Source organism: Carassius gibelio, chromosome B1 (assembly GCF_023724105.1).
Source record: "Carassius gibelio isolate Cgi1373 ecotype wild population from Czech Republic chromosome B1, carGib1.2-hapl.c, whole genome shotgun sequence".
NCBI classification, from domain to species: domain Eukaryota; kingdom Metazoa; phylum Chordata; class Actinopteri; order Cypriniformes; family Cyprinidae; genus Carassius; species Carassius gibelio.
The window spans coordinates 2,256,670-2,280,594 of NC_068396.1; the positions used below are offsets into that span (position 1 = coordinate 2,256,670).

The 23,925-nt window shown below is 37.7% G+C and overlaps 1 protein-coding gene across 1 annotated transcript; it reads right to left on the reverse strand.

The window, feature by feature from the left end:
• Positions 1–3,336: 3,336 nt before the first annotated feature.
• LOC127949228 (A disintegrin and metalloproteinase with thrombospondin motifs 5) lies at positions 3,337–22,011 on the reverse strand. Its single transcript, XM_052546259.1, has 8 exons — positions 20,977–22,011; positions 13,957–14,089; positions 12,953–13,120; positions 12,583–12,866; positions 10,880–11,063; positions 9,421–9,596; positions 8,021–8,196; positions 3,337–7,934 (listed from the first exon to the last, which is right to left on the reverse strand). Exons 1-8 carry the CDS (start codon positions 21,823–21,825, stop codon positions 7,313–7,315), a joined length of 2,592 nt encoding a protein of 863 aa, XP_052402219.1. The 5' UTR covers positions 21,826–22,011; the 3' UTR covers positions 3,337–7,312.
• Between the last annotated feature and the right edge of the window lie 1,914 nt (positions 22,012–23,925).

Genomic DNA, 23,925 nt, shown 5'->3' on the forward strand with positions numbered 1-23,925 from the left:
AAGCTAGAAGCCCGGCTCTCTATTTATGCTCAGATACAGGACCACCCCTTTCCTGAATCCCCTTTGATCTGCTGCAGCCAAATCTAGTACGCAGCAGAGCACTGGAGCACAGCCACAATCATCAATCATCACAGAGCAACACTTAAACCATCAAAAACTCCTGAATTAGTCATTGAAACTCCTTCTCCGTCTATATGTGCAATTTGCATTCACATGATTTATATAACTTTTAAACTCCATTCCTAGACTAAGATGATGACTAAGATGAAGTGCACTAATATGTCAGTATGACACAAGGTTATTGAGGACGTCAGGAGACACGAGTGTCCTCACCAGAGACGGGAAGCAGCTGACTGGAGCTTCTCCTGCGGGGAAGAGGAGCAGGAGGCTCGGCCAGAAGAGGAAGCCGAGCCGGGGTGCTGTTAAGGAGGACCGCTCCTCAAACTCTGCTCTAACGCTTCATGTGTGCACTCAAACTCCATCAAAAACTCATTATGAGCGGATCACCGCTCACTGTCGGAGGAAATACTGCGTCTTGAGCGTTAAATGGGCCAAATTTAATTTAGTCGCTCAGTGACCCTTTACAGAGAAACTACATTCTGTCCAAGTACAAACCCAAAGTGTTTAACGAATATAATTAATATTGCATGTGGGCTTAACAAAAATGAAGATTCACTCTGACTGTATAATGAAAAGTAAGATTCCATTGCTCCGAAACTCATGCTTTAGACTTCATGCTTAATAATGTTAAATATCTAAGAAAGAAAAGAAAACTGGTTCAGAAGTGACATTTATGACTCAATGCGCTAATTTCTGCACGCGTATGCATGTTATTATGAATGATTGAGTAGCTTTCAGACAGTCCTCGAGTTTAGAGGGTTGACGGTCCACCTTAAAAGACTTTTGGAACCTGCTTGGTGTTTAAAATAATCTTAGGAAGTTCAGCAGAAAACCACTAGATGGAAGCACAACTTAACAGTTCCTTCCTTCAGGTCTGCTCTAATGTCAAACCACATAATATACGGATTATATTTACATTTATATTACAGTTATTTATTTATTATATTTTCCACGCAGTGCATTAGATAATGAAATTTAATTTATTATATTTTTACAAGTAGCCCTACTGTATATAAAATAGTTGGCTACAGTAATAGTTTAAGAGGAAAGTATGATGACAGGTCACCTGTGCACCAAAACGTTATTATAATTAAGAATAAAAATTAAAACACAATATATACTGTAATATAAATGGAACGATCGGTTCATGTTTGTTTTTTATGTGGATTTAATATGATTTGAACTTTTCCTCATTTAGTTGGAGCAGGTCAAACAGCAGGTGGCGCCCGAGCATCATATATAATCTCATATCAGTCTGTGTTAATATTATGTGCAGTAAAAACTAATGTACAGTTATAGTAGGAATACATACAGCCATATACAAAAAATATTCGAGGAGGTCTGCTGTATTTTTAAAGCCTACAGGTCATGCACTGAAGTATGTTTTTCTATTGTTTCTGTTGAGTTTTGAGGTGTCCAGTTTTATAATGCTTTAAAATTATTTTTATTGGTTATGCAAAGAGTAAGGAACCTTCCTATTGTATCATTTTGTAAACTGACATTATGCGAACGCTACTTTTGAACATTCTCTGAAGGTTCTGAAAGAAATAGCAACATTTTAAAAATGTTACATGCATATCCAACTAAAAGGAAAAATAAATAATGAAGAAAAATAAATAAATTAAAATATTAATATTAATATTGATATATAAAAATAAAATATTATTATTAATATTATTTTAATAAAAAATAAAATAAAAAAATAATTCACGATGGACCTATATATAACATTTTTGTCCTAACCCTCATTGGCTGATCATTTGCAAAAATAGGAAAACTACTGTTAAATGAGCTTTGAGAATAGTTATAGTTACAATAGATATTTTGATTGGAAAAATAAAGACCAAAATAATAAGCAAGACATTTTTTTTATTTTTTATTTTTAATGTTTTTCAGCGCAGCAACATTCATTCATTGCACATATTTTCATCATTGTGAAAGTGACAAAAACAGCATGTCCTTTTATACAGAACCCTGTAGATAAAGAGGCTGCATTAGTTCCCAAAGAGAGTAACATTTACATCAGGAGAGGATTATATTGATTTTTTTATTGCCATATCCACATGCATATTTATTTGAGCTGTAATGATATTCTTTTATATAACATCAGGCATGCAGAGCACATTAGTAAGGCTACTGTATGCAGACAGTAAGGAAAGTTTCCCTCGCTATCTTGCTCTTTCTGAGAATGTTTGTGTAGTTCAATGAGCAGAGACCCATAGAAAATGAAGCTGATAGTGTATGGAACATTTGAATAAGGTTTTTATACTTCATGTTTAGCTACTTTTTTTAACTTACCGTATCTAACTTATTAGATAATAACTTACCGTTCTGCCAGTTTTCACCTCTGATATTAAACCAGTAAATTGAGAACTCATTATCATTGTGTTTCTGGTCCAGCATCATGTTTTCATCAGATATTCCTTCCAGAAGTCATGTGGAGAAATAAAAACAGACCCAAATGTGTCTCTAGGTCATCTAATCTAGAGCTTTAAAATGAACGTATTAGCTTCTGTGTATTTTCAGTGTTTCACCATCATCTGTGCACTTTGATAAATAGCTGGTGTTTCGTTTGGTGTCATAACGGTTCAAGTGTTTAGGTTTCACACAAAATTCATTCAAAGCTAATCATATATTTGAATAGAGATGTGCAAGAACACTTTTTTCTTCTCAGATTAGTGTCAATAAACAGTAAGTTCCTATGTGACAGCTTACCCCGTATGTGACCCTGGAGCACAAAACCAGTCACAAACGTCCAATCTTCAAAATAAATCATCTTTTCATTGATGTCTGGTTTGTTCGGAGGACAATATAAAAAAAAAATCTGGAATCTGAGGGAGCCAAAAAATCTAAATATTGAGAAAATCATCTTTAAAGTTGTTCAGATAATGTTCTTAGCAATGCATATCACTAATCAAACATGAAGTTTTGATATATTTACGGTAGGAGATTGCCGTACGTGTGCTAAATGAACTGCATGTTTATTTCCTGGGAATAACAAAGGAAATGTTCAGTAGTTTTTGGTGGCTGGTGTCTATTTAAAAATCATAACTGAGAATGACTGAGAGTGTGACAACTTGCCCCCTTGCTCCTGTTTTAGAAAAATCAGGTACTTTAACAAACTCAAACAGCTTGTTTCTTCATACCTTTTGAGATACGAATTAGAAACTAGATGCATATCTCAGTGAGGCAACAAATGAATCGATAAAACGTACATTTTAAATATAGCATTTTGTTTTATATACATATATATTCATGAAGATGGCTAAAAAACAATTTTCTTCAAAAGGAACTCTTCTGCTCACTCATATTCCTAGTTAAATAGTATTTATGAGACAAAATGAGCATAACAATAAATAAATTCATCCTGTGTTTTCTTTTTTTTTTTTCTTCACATACCAGTTGTACAAACAATAAATTATAAAATCAGTGCTGTGTATTTTCAGTGAAACTGCCGTTTCCCATTGAGACGGTAAAACAGTACTGCATACATGGAGTAAACAGATGAAATCTTGGAAGAAGTTCAGGCACCGAACCCTGAATCACATGAGTTCATTCAATTACTGCATCTGTGTGAAATGAATCAAACATCTTCACAAATTCACCACCAGCAGCAGGTTTAAAGTCCACATGAAACGCATTCGCAACCCACTGCGAAAAATCTATTTCATTTAGAAATCGATGAGATGTCAAATGACTATGGAAGATTATATACTATATAATAAGAGCACGAACATGAATGAAAGTAAATAGAGTTGAATCATGTTGACTTTAAACTGATTTCCGCTGCTCATAAAAACACACACATGAATGAAAACACATCACATATCTGAGAAGTGGTGCTAATTTGCAAGAGCGTTTGCATATGTCAACTATGAAAACACACTCCGTGTCTGTCATTATTTCCTTCAGCTTCAAGTGTTTCACTGTCTGAGAAATGAGGTTGAACTGAGGTGAAAAATGATTCAAAGGAATGTTCCGGTCTCAACACAAGTCAAGCTGTATTTAACTCCTCTCTTAATTCGAAAGATTGTGTTTACAGTCACTTACAGTGGAAGTCTATGGGGCAAGACATTGTATCAGAATGTTAGGAACACATTTGTTTTGAACTAGACAAAAAAAAAAAAAAAACACACTAAATGTGTCACCGTGTCTGTGTAACATAAGAACATGTAAAAGTCACTTACATCAGTAACACATCACAAGAAGTTCATCTGCAAAGAACAGAAGTCTCCCAGCTAACAGAAAAGTGTTTGAAGAACCTTTTCATTGTTCCATTTGAGAACTTTGGAAACATTATGGGAATGTTACTTTTGAATGTCCTTTGAACATTCTGAAACAAGTGGATACATTTATACAATGTCAGATGAATGTCCAACTGAATTTGTTTTATTTATGATGTATACCGTATTTTCCGGACTATAAGTCACACTTTTTTTCATAGTTTGGCTGGTCCTGTGACTTATAGTCAGGTGCGACTTATTTATCAAAATTAATTTGACATGAACCAAGAGAAATGAATCAAGTGGAATCATTACCACTTACAGCCGCAAGAGGGCGCTCCTGTACACTGAGCAGCATCTGGCGGCTGGAGACGGTAATGTTTTCTCTTGGTTCTAAATAAATGCGACTTATAGTCCAGTGCGACTTATATATGTTTTTTTCCTCATCATAACGTATTTTTGGACTGATGCGACTTATACTCAGGTGCGACTTATAGTCCGAAAAATACGGTAAATTATTTTTTTGTGAGAACATTATCAAAGACCAGATAATTTTAAATAAGTTACTTTGTTCTGAATTGTTCAAAACTTTTACCAGAACATGCTAAAAATCCTTCTCGTTAGCTGGGCTTACAGTTCAAATAACACACATTTCTGTACACAGCAATTAGTATACAGGCTCTAATACACATACATGTTTCACATTTTGGCTTTAACCCTGTGTGATTCTTGCCTCATAGACGTATTTCACTCTAAAAAAGGTTTTAGTTTGTTTTTAACCTGAAACATTCCCATGAACATGTAAACGGCGCGACTGAGAGCGAGTGAGTGATTGGCTGGCGTTATTGCGAGTATCGAGGGCACAGTGTCGTTTGAGCCCTGAACACAGAAAATGACACACACACATTTACAAATCAGAGCCCTGTTTAGTTTTTCTGTAACAAAGAAAGGAAGATCAGTTCAATGTGGGAGTTTCACACTCAATATTATTAGATTAATTCAAGAAAATCAGCGTTCTGCATGGACCTTTCCATTCCTGGGGTCGATGCTTATTTCTTATGGGTGGTACTGTAAATGTATCAGACCCTAAACAGGAGGTTTACACTAACAGCGATCATTAAATCTGTTGACAACTTGGTCCAGGTTTTTACAAATAAGCTGTGACATAATGCGATGACGACCAATAGGAACACAGACTGATATATGTAGTTAAATAATCCGATCAAGTAGGGTGGCACAGTAATCTGATAATCCTCATTATTTTGCTCCAAAAATCCCAAAGGTTCTCGTTTGAGAAATTTCAGAATCGGAATTGTTGCACTTTTATGTAAAACACAAATCAAAAGGAAAATTTTAATTATGCTTTATATCGTGCAGCCCTACAGTCGAGTTAGAAAAGCTACTGAAGTTTCGGTCACATTAGTAAAATTGTAGTGAAATTTCACGAACCAAAATGGTCCAATGTCTGCTGTCTGTAAAATAGAGATGTATGAAGTGCCACTCGCACAGAAGTCACTTGGTCAATGGGAAAAGGGTAACCTACGTGAGTTTTTTTCACGCAATCGTTGGAATTGGAAAGACTTGATTACACGGAGCGACTGTAAATGTGATTGCAACTTAACATTAATAACTACGGCAGTGGTTTAAATCACTGCCAGTGTGAACTTAAGGGGCATGGCTTTTGGATCAGTGGGTGTGGCTTTGTTAAAGGGGCGTGGCTAAAAGGTGCCACATTTAAGGCTAGAGCCAAAGCTCCTTGTCTGAGTCACTAAGCAACACAACGCAACTGTAAATGCTGGCAGAATTCCATTTACATTCCATTTCATCAATAGTAAATGTAAACGCATCTTAACATCAAACACAAGAGTAATGTTTTAAATCACTGCCAGTGTGAGCCCAAGGGGTGTGTCATTTGACTGAAGGGGTGTGGCTTTGTCAAAGGGGCGTGGTTTAAGGCTAGAGCCAAAGCTCCTTGTCTGAAGTCACAATGCAACGTTTGCGAACACTAGCAGAATTCCAGTAACCGGAAACGCATTCAAACAAATGCAACTGCAATGGTTCAGTCAATGTGATCCACAAAGCTGAACCAGGAAGTTCATCTGATTTAGGATTTTGGATATGATATTGACACAGAACGTTATGCTAATGTTCCCATTAATTAATGAAAACCCTGTTTCTGAATGTTTTTTAAATGTTTTTTCTTTTTCTTGATTATGTGAACATTAACATAACATTCCATTTTATAATTTTATCAAGCACACAAATGCTTTAAATCACTGCCAGTGTGAACTCAAGGGGCGTGTCATTTGAATGAAGGGGCGTGGCTTTTTCAAAGGGGTGTGACTAAACGTCACCACATTCAAGGCTAGAGCCAAAGCTCCTCGTCCGAGTCACAATGCAACAGGATTGTGAACGCTATAAGAATTTCAACAGTGATCGGAACGCCACTGCAACGGTTCAGTCTGCGTGCTTCACGAAGCTCAGGAAGGGGTCCTCAACATTTTTAGTTTTTCGGACATGATAAATGATATAGAACTTTATGCTAATGTTCCCAATTAGTTATGAAAACATTATTTCTGAATATTTTTAAAAGTTCGGTTTTCTAAATGTTTTCGAAACTTTTTGAACTCAAGAAGCATGTTGTTTGGATTTAGGGCGTGGCTTTGTCAAAAGGGGCGTGGCTGAACATTGACTCATTCGAAGCCAGAGCCTCAAACACTACAGAAATGCTTTAAATCACTGCCAGTGTGAACTCAAGGGGCGTGTCATTTGAATGAAGGGGCGTGGCTTGTCCAAAGGGGCGTGGCTGAACATGACCACATTCAAGGCTAGAGCCAAAGCTCCAGAGTCACAACGCATCACGACTGTGAACGCTAGCAGAATCCCACAGTGATCGGAACGCAACTGCAACGGTTCAGTCTACGTGCTTCATGAAGCTCCGTCAGGAAGTTCGTCTGATTGAGGGGTCCTCAACATTTTTTAATCAGGCAGTGTTTGAAGGCCGACGGCCGGGCGCTGAGCAGGCAGCTCTTGGACAGCTTCCCTTGAGGGTCCTTGCATTGCACCGTGCGACTCTGCCAACCCGTATCACAAGTTCTGGAGCACGTCATCCACGAACCCGTCACCCAGCGTGGCCCCGTGGGTGCCGTCGTCGTCGTCGCAGGAACCTCGGTCGTAAACGTCACAATCTCCGCCGAGGACAGTGCCGCGGCGGTTCCAGAGGTCGCTACAACCGTTCGCGGTGGAAGCGGAATTTTGCGCGGCATGAAGAAGCTGTAGCGGATGTCCAGTGGTTTCTTAGCATCCGTGGCCAGAATCTGCACCACCAGGCTTTCCTGAAGGGCCCCGGGGCCCATGCTGTGAAGGGCATCGTCCCGCTGACTCCAGCCGGTGTAGTTGAGAACGGAGCCGTTGAGGGGGATGATGTTCTCAGACGTGGAGATCATGAACTTCCCGTTGAGCAGGTATTCTCCTCCGGGCCGCCGCAGAGCTAGATACGCTGTGAAGCGCGACTGGCCTTTGGCTTTGTACTGTCTGACCTTCAGGTGCGTCGAACCCTCGGGAACCTTCACCACATCTGTGTAGCCCTTACTGGAGAACAACATCACATGACTTTATTACTCACTTTGTCTTATTTTGTATTTTATTTTTATTTTTACATTTGTGTGTTTTCTAACCTCTTCTTGGTGAAGTTTCCAGCCACTCTGATGCAGCTGTCTCCGTCGCCGCCGCAGATGCCGCACTTGTCGTATTGAAGTTTAGAGCCGATGATCCCGTCGCAGCCGGTGCGAACACACTTCCCCTTCACACACACCGAACTGCTGAACGGCCGGCACTCCGTCCCATCAACCACCTGCAGAAAACCCACACAAACCTGTCTGGTGCTCATCGATCGCTACTAAAGAAATGGCACAAATATTCAAGGTTTAATAACAAAAAGAACTAAAATACCATGTTTTTTGGACTTGATACTGATAGAATGCGTTGCTAACGTTCCCATACAGTTATCAACACTGCAATAAATAAATGAATAAAAATACTTGTTTTCTAGTATAAATATCAAGATATTCTTGGAACAGCATGGTTTTACTTGACAAGTTAAATGACTTGTTTCCTGAAAATATAATCCAAATTCTGTTGGTTTTTGCTTAAAACAAGCACAAATATCTGCTAGCGGGCTGAGAAAAATATTCTTAATTCAAAGGCTAAACAAGACTTTTCTTTTTTTTTTACCCCTTTGGCAGATATTTTTAATTGTTTTAAGTGAAAACTAACAAAATTTGGATGATTTTTCCAGAAAACAAGACATAATATCTTAAGTAACTTTACTTGTCAAGTAAATGCAATGAATTTGTCAATATTTATACAAGAAAACAAGACAAAAATACTAAGGAAATTTTTTTTTGCATTGAAATCATTATTTCTCAATATTCTCTGAACATCTGTTCATGTTTTTTTATGGTTATATGAGCATTTAAGAAATATGATCCTTTTGCAAACATTAAAGAATGTTCTTTTGAATGTTATATTTAGAAAAATTAAAATTAGACAAACATCAAACTAAAAAAAATCTAACATTGGGAACGATGTATAAATAATGTTTTTTGCTGTGACTAAATAACTCTGAATAACATTTGTATTAATGTTACTGGACTTGCTTCTTTTGTCTTCATCTGGATAAAAGCATCTGCTTAATGCCTAAATGTAAATTTAAAACATTACGCAAATGATAAGGGAATGTTCCATTGTATCATTTTGCAAACGTAACTGGAATGTTACTTCTGAACGTTCCAAAACAAGGGGATACATTTAAAGAATGTAACACTAATTTCACACTGAATTGTTACAAATGCATTCTGTAACAGATGCATAAACAATGTTTTTCTGCTAATGCTTGAGAATATTATTAACGTAACTGTAAGAACGAACATCTGTTTCCTGTTGGCTGGTTTTGAAGCATCATGTGACTCTTCATAGATCATTATGGCATTTCTATAATATCACGTTGAAAGGATGTGAATCATTCTGTATGCGGAGTCAGTTTGTAAGTGTAATGAGAGATCTGCGACTCTTTTACCCGCTGTGAGAACACCACGTAGTATCCCGTCCCTTTGGCCCTGCAGGTGAGTTTGCACATGTCTTTGGGAAGCACGCCGGCGAACTTCGGCACCCATTCCACGAAGGTCTTGACTCCTTTAGGGTCCGTCTGAGGGCCGTTACGCAGCTCACACTGCTCCTGACGGAAACTCTTCCCTAACGCAGACAGATGAGAGCAAATATATCAAAGCACAAACTGAGCTAATGTGTGCTGCTGTCCTTAATACAGTATTACATTAAAAATATTAACATATTTGTGTAGTAGTAAAAATCCTCTGAGTTTGCTGCTCTTAAGCTGGTTTCTGCTGGGAATTCTTTATAATTAATACAGATGATATTTTCATGAGCTTCATGAGAGTAAATGGAATACATTTTATTATATTATGTTTTAGCTTGAATTATTTTTAACTGCAACAAAATAACAAAGATAAAAATATATTTCAATTAGGTTTTTCTGAATTAAAGTGCCATGACTTTCATTAATATTGAGTTTGAGTCAGTTATTTAAGTATTATTTATTTATAATTACTATATTAGTTATATATACTGTAATTAGTATGTTATTTGTTAATAGTTTGAATTAGCTTTTATTTATTTATTTTTCATTTTAGGTTAAGTTTAAGTTAAGTTGCATTTTTTGTGTGCTTTTCTCATTTTTATTTAATTTCAGTTTTTTTTAAATATTCAAATTTAGCTTTAATTTATTTTTATTCCAGTTTTGGTTTTAGTAATTTTAGTAAGTAATTTCTGCTTATTTTTGTTTCGGTTTGTTGCATTTTGTTTGCTTAATTTTAATTTAAGCTTTAATTTAATATTACTATTTGATTTGAGCTTTTTTAAATTAACTAATTGATTAAAATGAAATTTAATTTTAGTAATAACATTGGTTATGAATTTAAAACTGTTATGTTATAAAAAATTATTATGTCAGACTGTAGAACAATTTAAAAAGTGTAAGTGAAATCAAAAAGGTGATTAAAATGCCGAACAAACACAATGTAATCCATAAATACAGAAAAAAATAAATTGAAAGCTGAATAAATCATCTCTCCAGTGATGTCTGGTTTGTTCGGAGGACAATATTAGAAAATCTGGAATCTGAGGAAGCAAAAAAATCTAAATATTGAGAAAATCATCTTTAAAGTTTTTCAGATGAAGTTCTTAGCAATGCATATTACTACAAGTTTTGATATATTTAGGGTAGGACAATAACAAAATATCTTCATGGAACATGATCTTAATGATTTTTGGCATAAAAGAGAAACAATAATTGTGACCCATACAATGTATTGTTGTCTATTTCTATAAAATTCTACAATGGATTGTGGGATTGTGGCATCTGTCAGGGATGTACGTGATGCTGGCTCAGGATTTGCATGTGTGTTTTCTTCTGTGAGCATGCATTGTTTTGTGCGTGTGTGTGTGTGTGTGACGCTCACCGGCTGAAGGGCACGGCGTGACGCTGCAGGAGCGGTACACGGCTCTCTTCCCGGTGCAGTAGCGGCCGTTGTTTCGGGGAGGAGGGTTGTTACAGAGACGGTGTGCAAACTGGACACCACCGCCACACGTCCGAGAACACGAACCCCACGGACCCCAGGAGCTCCAGCTGCCGTGATTCGACGTCTGACACGACACAATCACACATCCATTAATGACGAGCAGAAAACACACCGACAGATTCTCTTGATTGCATTTGAGGCACAGTCACAATATAAATGCATCTAACTAAAGATACACAGAAACTTTGAACATGAATGGGCCGAGCTGTGGAAAGAAGCAAATGTTTTATGTCAAGACGTGTGTCCATTCATTCACCGGCCTGCAATAAACAAGATCAGAGCCAAAAATAAACACGAGACCTGAACGCTGGACATTCAGCGAGAGGAAGAATGTGTGTGTGTGTGTGTGTGAGAGAGAGAGAGAGAGAGAGAGACACACACACACAAACAAAGAGATGCTCGAAGAAGAGCAACATTCTCCATCGCCTCTAAAACACTTCTGAGAAGCGGATAGAAATACGGGAAATTCCTGCTGGTTAAATGTGTCTGAATCTAATCAAAGAATGAAGATCATGTGACACTGAAGACTGGAGGAATGATGCTGAAAATACAGCAGAGCATCACAGAAATACATTACACTTTAACACAGATTCACACAGAAAACAGATGTTTTGAATTCTAATAATATTTCAGAATTTTTACTGTATTTTTGATCAAATAAATGCAGCTTTGGTGAGCAGAAGAGACTTTAAAGTCCTAGCGACCCCAGAGCACTAGCGAACGCTGTGTAGATGTTATTGTGAACATCTGAAGATGGTCGTGCTGAAACGCTGAAGAGGAATGAATGATGATGAAGTGAGAGAGAGAGAGAGAGAGAGATTGATGAGAGGAGCGCAGGAGGCGATGGTGAGAGATGTTAAAGAGCCGCTCTGAAAGAGGAGATCAGATGTTTATTATGTGAAGGAGAGAGAAACACTGCAGACCAGATGAACCTCAGACGGACAAACACACCAGAGCAAGTTACTGAAACACACCACAGCTCTCCAATGTCCTCAGCTTCCTCAGAAAGAGCTGCACACGGCTATCAAAAACACCCAAATAAAATACAAATGCAAATAAAATATTAGATGAAAAACTTGGAAAATGTGCAATGTTTCCTAAGCTATTTATATCTTTTTAAAACAACTAGTAAACTGAAAAAGAAAAACATGCCTTAAAATTAAAATTAAAATGAATATAAAATATTGATAAAACATTAACAAAGGCAAAATATTAACACAATTCAATAAATAACTGAAAAAAAACATGCCTTAAAATAAAAAAAAATTAAAATTAATATAAAATATTGATAAAACATTAACAAAATATTCAAATACAAAATATTAACACAATTCAATAAACAAATTCAAAATATGACATGCATAATAATACAATTTTATATACAATTATTAATATTTAAGATATATATATATATATATATATATGGTGAGTGTGATTTCAGCAAGTACATGCAATGCAAAAAAAAAAGTCTGTTTTAGTAAAATGATGCGTTTGATTGAGAGTGAAACAGTTATTCACTGAGAGGAATCTGTGTGTGTGGTTTCACTGAAAGACAAACGCGTGAAGTGAATCTCTGCTCTTACCGAGTAGTGTCTCTTTCGGGTTTTGTCCACACATTTGCCCTGCAGACAGATCCGGCCCTTCCCACACGGCGTTCCCTCCACGGCCGGAAGCTTCTTGGTCAGACACACCATCTGTCCCTTCCTGATGACGGCGCACCACAGACGCGCGCACACGTCCATCCCGGGACACACGGTGTACTCCGGACCGAAGGCCAGACGGCACTGCTGCACCGCATCGTATCTCTGACCCGGCAGCTCCTCCGGACCCAAGAGAGGGAGACGAGGAGCGTCCAGCAGACACTCGGCTGCACACACACACACACACACATACAGTCATATAACTGAATTCGAATCCCGCTCGAGTTCCCGTGTGATCCTGACCGGTTCTCACCGTTTCCGTCGTCGAAGAAGTCCGTGATGGTGGCGGAGGTGCAGCGGCTCCAGGGTTTGGACGCGTCGATGGACGTCAGGATGGACGACATCAGCCGCTTGTCTTCACTGGAGCCGAAACGCTCCTCACAGAACTTAGAGTCGTCATGGGACAGACCCAGCAGGTGCCCTGAAACACACACACACAGGGACTGTCATCGGCGTGTGTGTGTGTGTGTGTGTGAGCGTGTATGTGTGTGAGTGTGTGTGAGTGTATGTGTGAGTGTATGTGTGTGTGCGCGCGCGTGTGTGTGTGAGCGTGTATGTGTGTGAGTGTGTGTGAGTGTATGTGTGAGTGTATGTGTGTGTGCGCGCGCGTGTGTGTGTGTGTGTGAGCGTGTATGTGTGTGAGTGTGTGTGAGTGTATGTGTGAGTGTATGTGTGTGTGCGCGCGCGTGTGTGTGTGTGTGTGAGCGTGTATGTGTGTGAGTGTGTGTGAGTGTATGTGTGAGTGTATGTGTGTGTGCGCGCGCGTGTGTGTGTGTGTGTGAGCATTTATGTGTGTGTGTGTGTGTGTGTGTGTGAGTGTGTGTGTGTGAGTGTATGTGTGAGTGTATGTGTGTGTGTGTGTGCGCGCGCGCGCGTGTGTGTGTGTGTGTGTGTGTGTGGGCATGTTTTTGTGACATATCAGGACACAACTCTGTATAATGACATGGGTATGACACAGGTATTACAAGGAGAGGGTGACTTATGAGGACATAACCCATGTCCCCATTTTTCAAAACACTTATAAATCATACAGAATGAGTTTTTTTGAGAAAGTAAAAATGCACAAAGTTTCCTGTGAGGGTTAGGGTTAGGTGTAGGGTTGGTGAAGGGAGATAGAATATACAGTTTCTACAGAATAAAAACCATTACACCTATGGGATGAACACACTTTACACTAAAACAAACATGTGTGTGTGTGTGTGTGTGTGTGTGCGTGTGTGTGTGTGTGTGTGTGTGTGTGTGTGTGTGTGTGTGTACCGATCTCGTGTGCCACGGTGAATGCGGCGTGTAGCCCGTCGTCCTCGATGATTGCACAGCTCCGCTCCGGTGAACACACAGTCCCCACATCAGCCATCCCGAGAGTATCACACGAGTGGTGACCGCACAGATCCTGCACACAACACACACTGCTATTCAGATTTTAAATGTGCTTTTATTTTTAGATTGTTACATTTTACTTAAATTTTTAAACATTTTGTTGTCAGCTTTTGTAAAATGCTATTTAAAATGTTTATTACTATTTAATATTTATAATGTATTTTCATTTTGTGTATATAATCATTGGGTTGATACAATGAGCATCCGTATTGTAATTGTTAACTAAAATTATTACTAATCATTTTTCTCAATTGAAATAAAGCTGCATAAAGTGAGATATAAGTTAAAACAATGAAAATGAAAACTTGAGAAACTTGTTGCTCTGGCAGATAACCAAACTAAACTAAAAAAGTTTGGAAGAATGAATGAATTAATGAAAGTTTTAGTGCTTCCAGCATTTGATGCAAAACTTTCAGCGCATCATCATCATCATCATCATCATCATCATCACAGAAATTCACTGGGCGTCCTGAGCGTGTTTTCATTGCTCTGTGGACAGATATTCTGAGGAGACCAGGGAAATATGTTGAGAAGAACAACAGGAAAGAATGGCCTTTTCACAGATTTTCTCTTATAATCGTGAATAAATGTGAAGATGCATTTACTAGAAAACAAAGAACGTTCCTCAGTAACGTCCAGAACATCAGCTCACACACAAACACACAGGAACGCATGCAAAGGAAGAGTAGACCGCTCTGATATTTGATTCTCCAGCGCCGCATGTTTCTGTCACCTGCTTCTGATTTACAGGTGTGTCAGGGCCAGATGTTCGGCTGATCTGGAGTCTGCTCTCACACAAACATCAGTGACGAGACGAACATCAGCACTGATCTGAGTCAAGAGCTTCAGTCGCATGTCTGGCCTGTCTGGATCCACAAACTGAGAGGAATCCCATACAAAATCAACTATTTGCTTGAACAAAACAATATTCAGTATATCAGCCAGATCTGCTCCTCTTCATCCTACTGAGTTTCTGGACAGAGGCCGGATCCGATCGCAGGCACGGAGCGGAAGGATTTGGACAGCGGGACGCAGACGGACGGATTCAGAGCGTCCAGAATCTCTCGGAGGTTTTCAGTGAGCTGTCGATGTATAGCAGCTGAAGACGTGTGAAATGCCCCAGACAGACAGACGCTACAGAACACACTGCACATACATCAGAAACCACTGCAGGAGACATTAGACACACACACACACACACACATACACACGCGTGATCATCAACAACATGCACAAACTCTCTCTCACACTCCTGAACAAACACTACACTGTTTACTCTCTCTGAACACATTCATACAGTGTGTGTGTGTGTGTGCAGCACATAGTGTGTGTGCAGTGTGTGTAAAGTATATAATGTGTGTGTAAAGTACATAATTTGTGTGTGTGTGCAGTACCTACTGTGTAATAAAAAATATGTAATAAATGATGTTATGAAAATCAATAAAAATGTATATAAATATTAATAATGTTATTAAAAGCTTTCATGTTAATTTTACTTAATAATAACTTTTTCATGTTTTTGCCATTTTGTTTTAGCATTTGTTGTTTTTAAATATGTCTATATAGTTTAATTAATTATATTAATTATTTCAATTTCAGTTATACAAAATGAGAAATTTTAAAGAGAGACTATAAGAGACTATAAAACCAGACTGTAATTTATAATATATAAGTGTAATTTATAATGTTAACTGAAATAAAATAAAATATAAAAACTAACCTATTTTATTTCAGTTAACATTTATTTGATTTAAATTAAATGTGTATGGTTTTATAGTTTCAGTTAACTATACTGCACAATTACTTTGGCTATCTCAAATAATTGAGATTATATCAAATAAGCATGCATTGGAAAAACATGCCATGCATTTAAACCTGTAAAATTTGCTTCTTGCACATTTCGTGACACTTTAAAAACGCACTTTTAAATGTCCAACCAGTGGCGCTGAAAAGCACCTTCACACTGTAAAAAATAAGTGTAATTTTAACTGTAAAATTTTGTAAAAACGCTACGGAAAAAAACTGATAATAGGTTAACAGTAAGTTCCCGTACTATATACAGGGAAAAACTGTAAAAGATCTAACAAAGCATTTAATGTAAATTTACAGTAAAATTCTGTTAATTATACAGCTTTTAGAAGTAAAAAAAGAACAAATCAATGTATAATTTACAGTCTAAAACTGTAAACTGATATTCCCAGAATTCCCTGCGTGACACTCCACGTTTGAAAGTATTTTGTTTAAATAATCATGTTTTTAAATAGTTCTTGTTATCAGTTATGTACATTTGAGCTTTATGTTACATCTTCTGTTGCTTAATGAAAGTTTTTTGCATTATTTAAGTATCACGTGTGTTACCATGATGGTGTTTTGTGTTTCCATAAATGTGCACCTTCTATATGTTAATATATACTTCTGCTTGTGGTGAAGCTACTTGTGATGAGCTTTGATACTTCATGTGGCTTTCTCTTATACAGTACCATCTTTATTATTATGGTGGTTGTCAGTATTTTCAAGGTACAAAACAGATTTAATTTTGTGTGTTGTTGAATTTACTGGTTTATATTCACATTTTCTTGTTTGTAAATTACAGCTTTATATTGTAAAATTAACAGTTTTTGACGTAAATGTGTTTACAGTTTTCTGTAATTTTACAAAATTATTCTGGCAACCACAGCTGCCAAAAAGTTTTTGTAAAAACAACAAGAAATTTTTTACAGTGCAGTTTGATCTGAAACCTATTAATATGAATCAGACAATTTTTTATTGCACTGGTTGTCGCTTGTATTGCAGCGGTTTTGAAATTAAATATCTGGCACTAAAAGGTTAATGCTGTATCGTGTTTGAAAATAACCTTCCAACAACTTTAAAACAAATTGATGCTGTTAACGAGAACAAAAGTGAGATAAACACACATTTGCAACCATGCAATATAATCTTGCCGGGTGCGCTCCCGAGCAAGCTTACAGCAGAAAATACTGATTATGTGATGCAACCATTAAAATGTATTTTTTTTTTTTTACAAATCATGCATTTGGTAAAAATGTTTGGAGCTCATTGTATTGAGCAAGGAACTATGTGCAAATAAGTCTTAATCAACAGTCGGCACCTGTTACCTTAATGAATAAAATAGGTTAATGTTTTAACAGTGAACTGCATGTATAGGTATATTTTTTTTGCAAAATTGTAGGTTGCATGTATTTCCAATGAGGCCCTTCATTTCCCAAGGAATGCATGAAGTGATCAAATGCATACCTGACTGAATGAAAGCATCTGCCAAGCGCAGATGCAAAGTTCCCACAATGTTTTTAGAAGCTAGATTTGTTACCTGGGTTGTATCTTGAATGCAGCATTTATCAGCTATCGCAAAGAATGTTGTTTGTGAGCAATGACTTAAATTTCAGTCCATTTCTTCTTCGAGAGCATCGCATGACTTCACTTAAAATATAATATATCAGGAGCATGTGTTATTTTACGGTGCTTGTTTCCCTTTTGACGCAGTAAAAATCCCTGTCAACACTTTTACTGTTTAGAAGATGGCAGCATGAACATTCTGCTGAACTTCTTCTTTTGTGTTTCATACAGGTTTTACACAAAATGATGACAGATTGTCATTCTTGAATGAGCTGTGCTCCGTAAATATAAAACATATATGAGTGTTAGTCATGAGGCAGAGGAGGCTTTGAGAAGTGATGCTTGGGTTATTTGGTTTCTTTGTGTTTGGGTCTGGCGGCGGTTCAGAGCTCTCAGTGGGTGTCTGTGGGATTCTGCTTGTTGACATGGTGTACTTCACAACCACACACTCTTAAACACACACAAACACACACACTGTACGCCACCAGGTGTGTCAGACTCCACTCCGCCAGAGGAAAGACGCCGCTGCCAACAGAAGCTATGTCTCTGTGGAATCTGGTGTGGCGGCTCTTATGAGAGGAAAACGACGTCAGCGGAATTACAGCTGCCAACCGAGGGCACCGGGGAGTGAATGCCAGTCTGCTACAGGAATTAGTCACATAGCTAGAGGAATAGTTCACCCAAAAATGAAAAGTGAGTTTCTTCATTGGAACACATGCAGAGAAGTGTGTCATTGCATCAGTGTGTCTGCAGTGAATGGGTGCCGTCAGAATGAGAGTCTGATAAAAACATCCCAATAATCCACAGCACTCCAGTCCATCAGTGAACATCTGGAGAAGACAAAACCTGAAACACATCCAGCATTAAGATGATTTTAACTCAAATAATCCAGAATAACACTTCCTCCAGTGAAGAAGTGTTCTGGTCTGAATCAGGAGAGAAATCTGCACAGATCAAGCAGCGATTAAACAGATCTAAACTTAATCTTGTGTCTTCTCCAGATGTTCACTGATGGACTGGAGTGCTGTGGATTATTGGGATGTTTTTATCAGACTCTCATTCTGACGGCACCCATTCACTGCAGAGCATCCATTGATGCAGTGCTACACTTCTACAAACCTGATGATGACACAAACTCGCACATTTTCAATTTCGTGCAAACTATTCTTTTAAAACTATGGATGTAAACATCACGCAAAACAGGATTTCTTGATAACACTTTAGAAGAAGGTTTGTTAACTTTAATTAATGCATTAAGGATCAATACTTTTTAAAAGTATTTATTAATCAAGGTAATAGGAATATATATGCCTACTCATATCTTTAATATTTCAAGTTATATAAATGTAATATAAATAAAAAAGTATTTTTTATAAATTAACAATAACAGATTAATAATGTTAAAATGCCAAAAATGTACAATTAGTTCACAACATTGCTAGTTTTTAATAAATATTTTATATTTTTGTATTTTCAATATATTTTAGCTGAAGTTTAAGTGATTATGTTGTGCATTTTGTCTTTATTATTATTATTTTTAAATAAATTTTTATTTTGCTTTTATTTTTAGTTATTACCTCAACATAAAAAATTTATTAATGATAAATTAAAATGAAAGTATCACATATATATATATATATATATATATATATATATATATATATATATATATATATATATATATATATATATATATAATATGTATATGTATATACTGTATATAATTTTTCTCTTTCAAATTAATTATATTTTCAATTATATTTAATTTAATTTTCAATTAAAATAGTTTTAATTAACTACAATAACCCTTAATTTAAATTAATGTTTTAGCAGTTACTCTGAGCTTTTGTCATTTTCATTGTTGTTTTATTTAATTGTTTTTTTTACAGTTTTTTTTAGTACCTGAAATTCAACTATATGAAAATAAAAGCTGAATAAATAGCTGAAAAAATAATAATTTAAATGTTATTTTATTTCAGTCACGATTTCTTTTATTTCATGAAAAAGTATTTTTATGATTTTAGTTTTAGTTACCCATATCAGCTCTGGTTCATGATTCCAAATGCATTAACTAATGTAAACAATTAAACAAATCTAAAGATAACCAGGATAACTTCTGAAAGCTGAATGCAATCTGATCTTTGTCTTGAAAACGAGACAAAGTTGCAGATGAAGTGCAGGATTCTGTCACTTTAAGTGCTCCTTGCATGACTTACATGCACCACAAGCCTCGTCTGGAAACAAGACAAGCTCCAAACCACACGTGCGGTGTTTGAGCGAGAGGCACGGAGCCTGTGCTTTACTGTGGGATCTGTGAGGGGCGAAACCAGTGTGGTCTCCAGCCCGGGACAGCTCTGTGCTGCGGCTCATGGCACTCAGATCTCCAGAGCGTCTCGTGTGAGGAATGTGCACAGACACACACTGTGTGAAGACACCCATTAGTCAGGGGACCGAAGACGCCTGCCCAGAAAAACAGCAACAGAGGAAATCATTTTACAGTTCACTGTGGAACAGGAAGGGAGAGAGACGTTCCCACAGTATAGTCGGATCCAGCTGACCTGGTCACACACACACACACACACACACACACACAGGTACCCTGTAATATACCTCGGTAATGAAGTTCATGTACCATTTATATGGTGCTACAGGGCAATTTCCCAAATAGCATGGTATCATGTCTAAATCAAGGGGGCGGGGCCAAAATATGACTTTGAATTAGTGAATTAAGTAATCAAAACTTAATTTAAATGCTAAAACACAATTTTTTTTTACATTTTATTAAAATAAACTGAACAATAAAAATGCTAAAAATACAACTTAACTATATTAAAAATAATAAAAACTGAATTAACAATATAATTCATTATAATAAGATATAATTAATATACTAAAAACGCAATTTATAAAAGTTTCTATTAAAATAATTGCAACTTAAATTAAAAAAATGCTTGTTATTTAATGATATTAAAATTTATGAAATGCAAAAATAAATAAATAAATAACATCAAAACTTGAAAAGCTAATGATATTTCTTTTTTATTATTCAATGTGATATTCCTGCTAGAGATATTCCCAAGGAATATTTCAGTGTTTGATGAAATTGAACCAGCGCATGGTTTTGTAGATTTGGTGTGTGCTTCTGCTGCTTGAGTGTGTGTGCTGTCAGAAACTGTGGGACAAGGACAGATTCAGTGTGTAAGCAGTTAGAAGAAACTGTAAGTGACCTTACAAAAGAAGGCTGCTCCTGTACAGTAGTGGAGTACCATGGCTTTACTGCTCACACACACAATCTTTACTAGTCCCACAATTGGTGTTTGCAAATGTTTCCTTTTGAGATGTGTTTTTTTGATATTTTGAAAGCAGTGCTTTATTTAAGAAGAGATGTGATGCATTTTGCATTTTGTGCGTGCAATTCTTGGATTTGTGTGTACAGTTGCGAAAGTGTGTGTAAGCGGTTCCGAACACAGTGATGCAAACCCACGGTGATGCTTCGGGCCCGTGTTCGTGTCTCCATCACTAGTTCACCGAGGCTTCTGTCTTTACCTGCCTGGTGAAGAGGATCGCCGCGTCGTGGTGATGCTGGTGGTCGTCATCCAGAGGGTTCTGCTGATTCTGCCATTTACAGAAGCTCTTGAGCGTCGCGGCCGCGTTCTTGGACACGTCGATGCCCTTCTCGTGCTCGGACAGGATCGCCACTTTAACCACGGACAGGCGGATGGGGTTCTCGATGCTGGCGTGGCCGTAGAGTTTGGACGCGATGGACGCGAGCGTCAACAGGTAATGGTGCAGGTCCTTCCCGTACTTCTTCGTCATGGACGCGTCAGCGACCAGCAGCAGCTCCACGTGCCGCGCGCGGGACACGGAGCGCTTGCGTCGCGTCAGCGCGTCGCGCTTCGCGAACTGCCTACGCGCGTTCCGCGCTTTGCGGTCGCGCGTGCCACAGCTGTGCCGCGCGGGCATCGCTTCGAAACCGAAGCTCTCGCGCGTGTAGTAGTAGAGAGCGCGCGTCGCGTCGGCTCGGGTGACGGTGTAACGCGCGTCATCCACTGCGAAAAACCCGTCGAGTCCTCCGCCGCACAGATTGAAAAGCGCGAGCGACTCCGCGTTTGAGTTGACGGTGCCGCGGTAAACGCATTCCCGACGCGGCTGCAAACGCTCTGCGTCTGCGTTCAACCCGAAGTGCTGAGACAGTACAGACTCATCCCGCTCCATATCCAGCTGAAAGCGCTGCTCGTCCATGTAGAGAAGATAACCCGCCTTCCCTCCTCCGTGATAAATCCGGTCCACGGTGCGCACGACGCCTCGGACAGGTGCGAGGAGAGACGCGTTCGCAGGTGGACGGAGCGCAGCGCATCCCTCCAGAGCGCAACACAGCAAAATGATCCGCCACATTATTCCATGTAGTTCAGTCCGGTGCAGAAAACTTTGGGAAACATTACGATCCGAGACTCAGCTGTAAACCGATCTGGAGCTGCACTGATGCACGAGTCCCGGCGCGCATCGCACGCGTCACGGAGGCAGCACGAGAGACGAGCGAGAACTAAAGTGAACTTGGAGAACAAAACACAAAGTTTCCTCTTAAAAGCACCAGAGAGAGAAAGAGAGAGAGAAAGAGAAAGAGTCCTGCCCCTTTGCGCTCGCTCTCCACTCCAGACCTCCTCCTCTCATTATTTCCCTGCTCTCTCTCTCTCTCTCTGTGTGTTTGTGTACACTGTACATGTTCATGTTCACTTTTTAGTTTATCTGATTTGACCTCAAAGCTGAATAGATGAGCTTTCTGTTGATGTCTGGTTTGTTCGGAGGACAATATTAGAAAATCTGGAATCTGAGGGAGCAAAAAAATCTAAATATTGAGAAAATCATCTTTAAAGTTGTTCAGATGAAGTTCTTAGCAATGCATATCACTAATCAGAAATGAAGTTTTGATATATTTAAAGTAGGAGATTTACTAAATATCTTCATGGAACATGATCTTTACTTAATACCCTAATGATTTTTGGCATAAAAGAGAAATGTATAATTTTGACCCATACAGTACAATGTATTGTTGTCTATTTCTACAGATATACCCCAGAGACTCAAGACTGCTTCTGTGCTGCAGAGACACAAATAACTATCTGAGTCATGTAAAAAAAAAAAAAAAAAAATCATAACAGTAGTGCATATGAATCATGCATTATATTTCAGTTCTTCTGAGTATTTTGCTTTTATGTGCGAAACAGACACACATCAAGATTTGATTTTCTTAAATAACGACTGAAACTGGTGTCTGTTTGTCAAACAAAGCAACATCTGAATTTAGAAGAGCAGAAGTATAATGCACAACTGTTCTGTGGTTTTAGTCAATTGATCTCAAACAGAATCCTCTATTGCATAATGCACTTCTGATGCTATTTGTTACAGATGATGGGATGAGTCTTCAATAGTGTCCATCTAATGGGTCTGATTGCATCAGAGAAACATATCTGAAGGGTTCAGTTGTTATTTGTGTAGATGCAGCACTGGGTGAATCTCAACAGAACATGAGAGAGACAGCAGACAGAAACGTGACATCATGCAGGGAATCCGCTTCTGGGAAACCCTGTTCAATAGTGCATCAGCAGCTGTGGGCAATGACAGCACTGACGCAGAACACTGAGAGATGTGCACACTAGTGAGGGTTCATTCTGCTGTCTGCATCATCATCATCATCATCATCAGCAGCAGCAGCACAGACAACACTGGCTTAAAGAGACAGATCAGCCAAAAATGATCATCCTGTAATCTTTTACTCACCCTCATGTTGTTACTAACCTGGAGGATGTTTGTTCTTCGGTGGAATACAAAAATAGATGTTTTGCACAATGTTCACGCTGCTCTTTATCACACAATGAAAGTGAATTTGAAATAAGAAGAACATGCAAATATTTGATTCAGAGTAATTACATTTAAAGAAAAAAATAAATAATTAAAATTTAAATTAAATGCATTTTGTTACTTGACAAAAAAAACAAAACAACTATATATATATATATATATATATGAACTGTCACCTTATCGTGGTGGAGCTCCTGTCAGGGTCTTCCAAGGCAAACAGGTCCTTGGTGAGGGGCCAGATGTTGCCCCCGTGACCCGGCCCCGGATAAGTGTTATTATATCTAGTTAACAAGGCAACGTTTCTAATTTTTGCTTTAGTTTAGCATACTTAATGTCTAAACTTTAATTGATAAATATAAATATATATCTAACTACTAAAAGCACAAAAACATACAATTGAATATTGAAATGAAAATTATAAAAATTCAAAGATGCAAAATATTAACAATACAACATTTTTATTTAAATTAAGTTTAACATGCTAAAATAAAAAAAATAATATATATATATATATATATATATATATATATATATATATATATACTTTAAAAATTAAAAGAAAAATTAAATACTAGTAAACAAAATTTAAACAAAAGGTAAAATATGAATAAAAACATTAATATGAATCACATTATG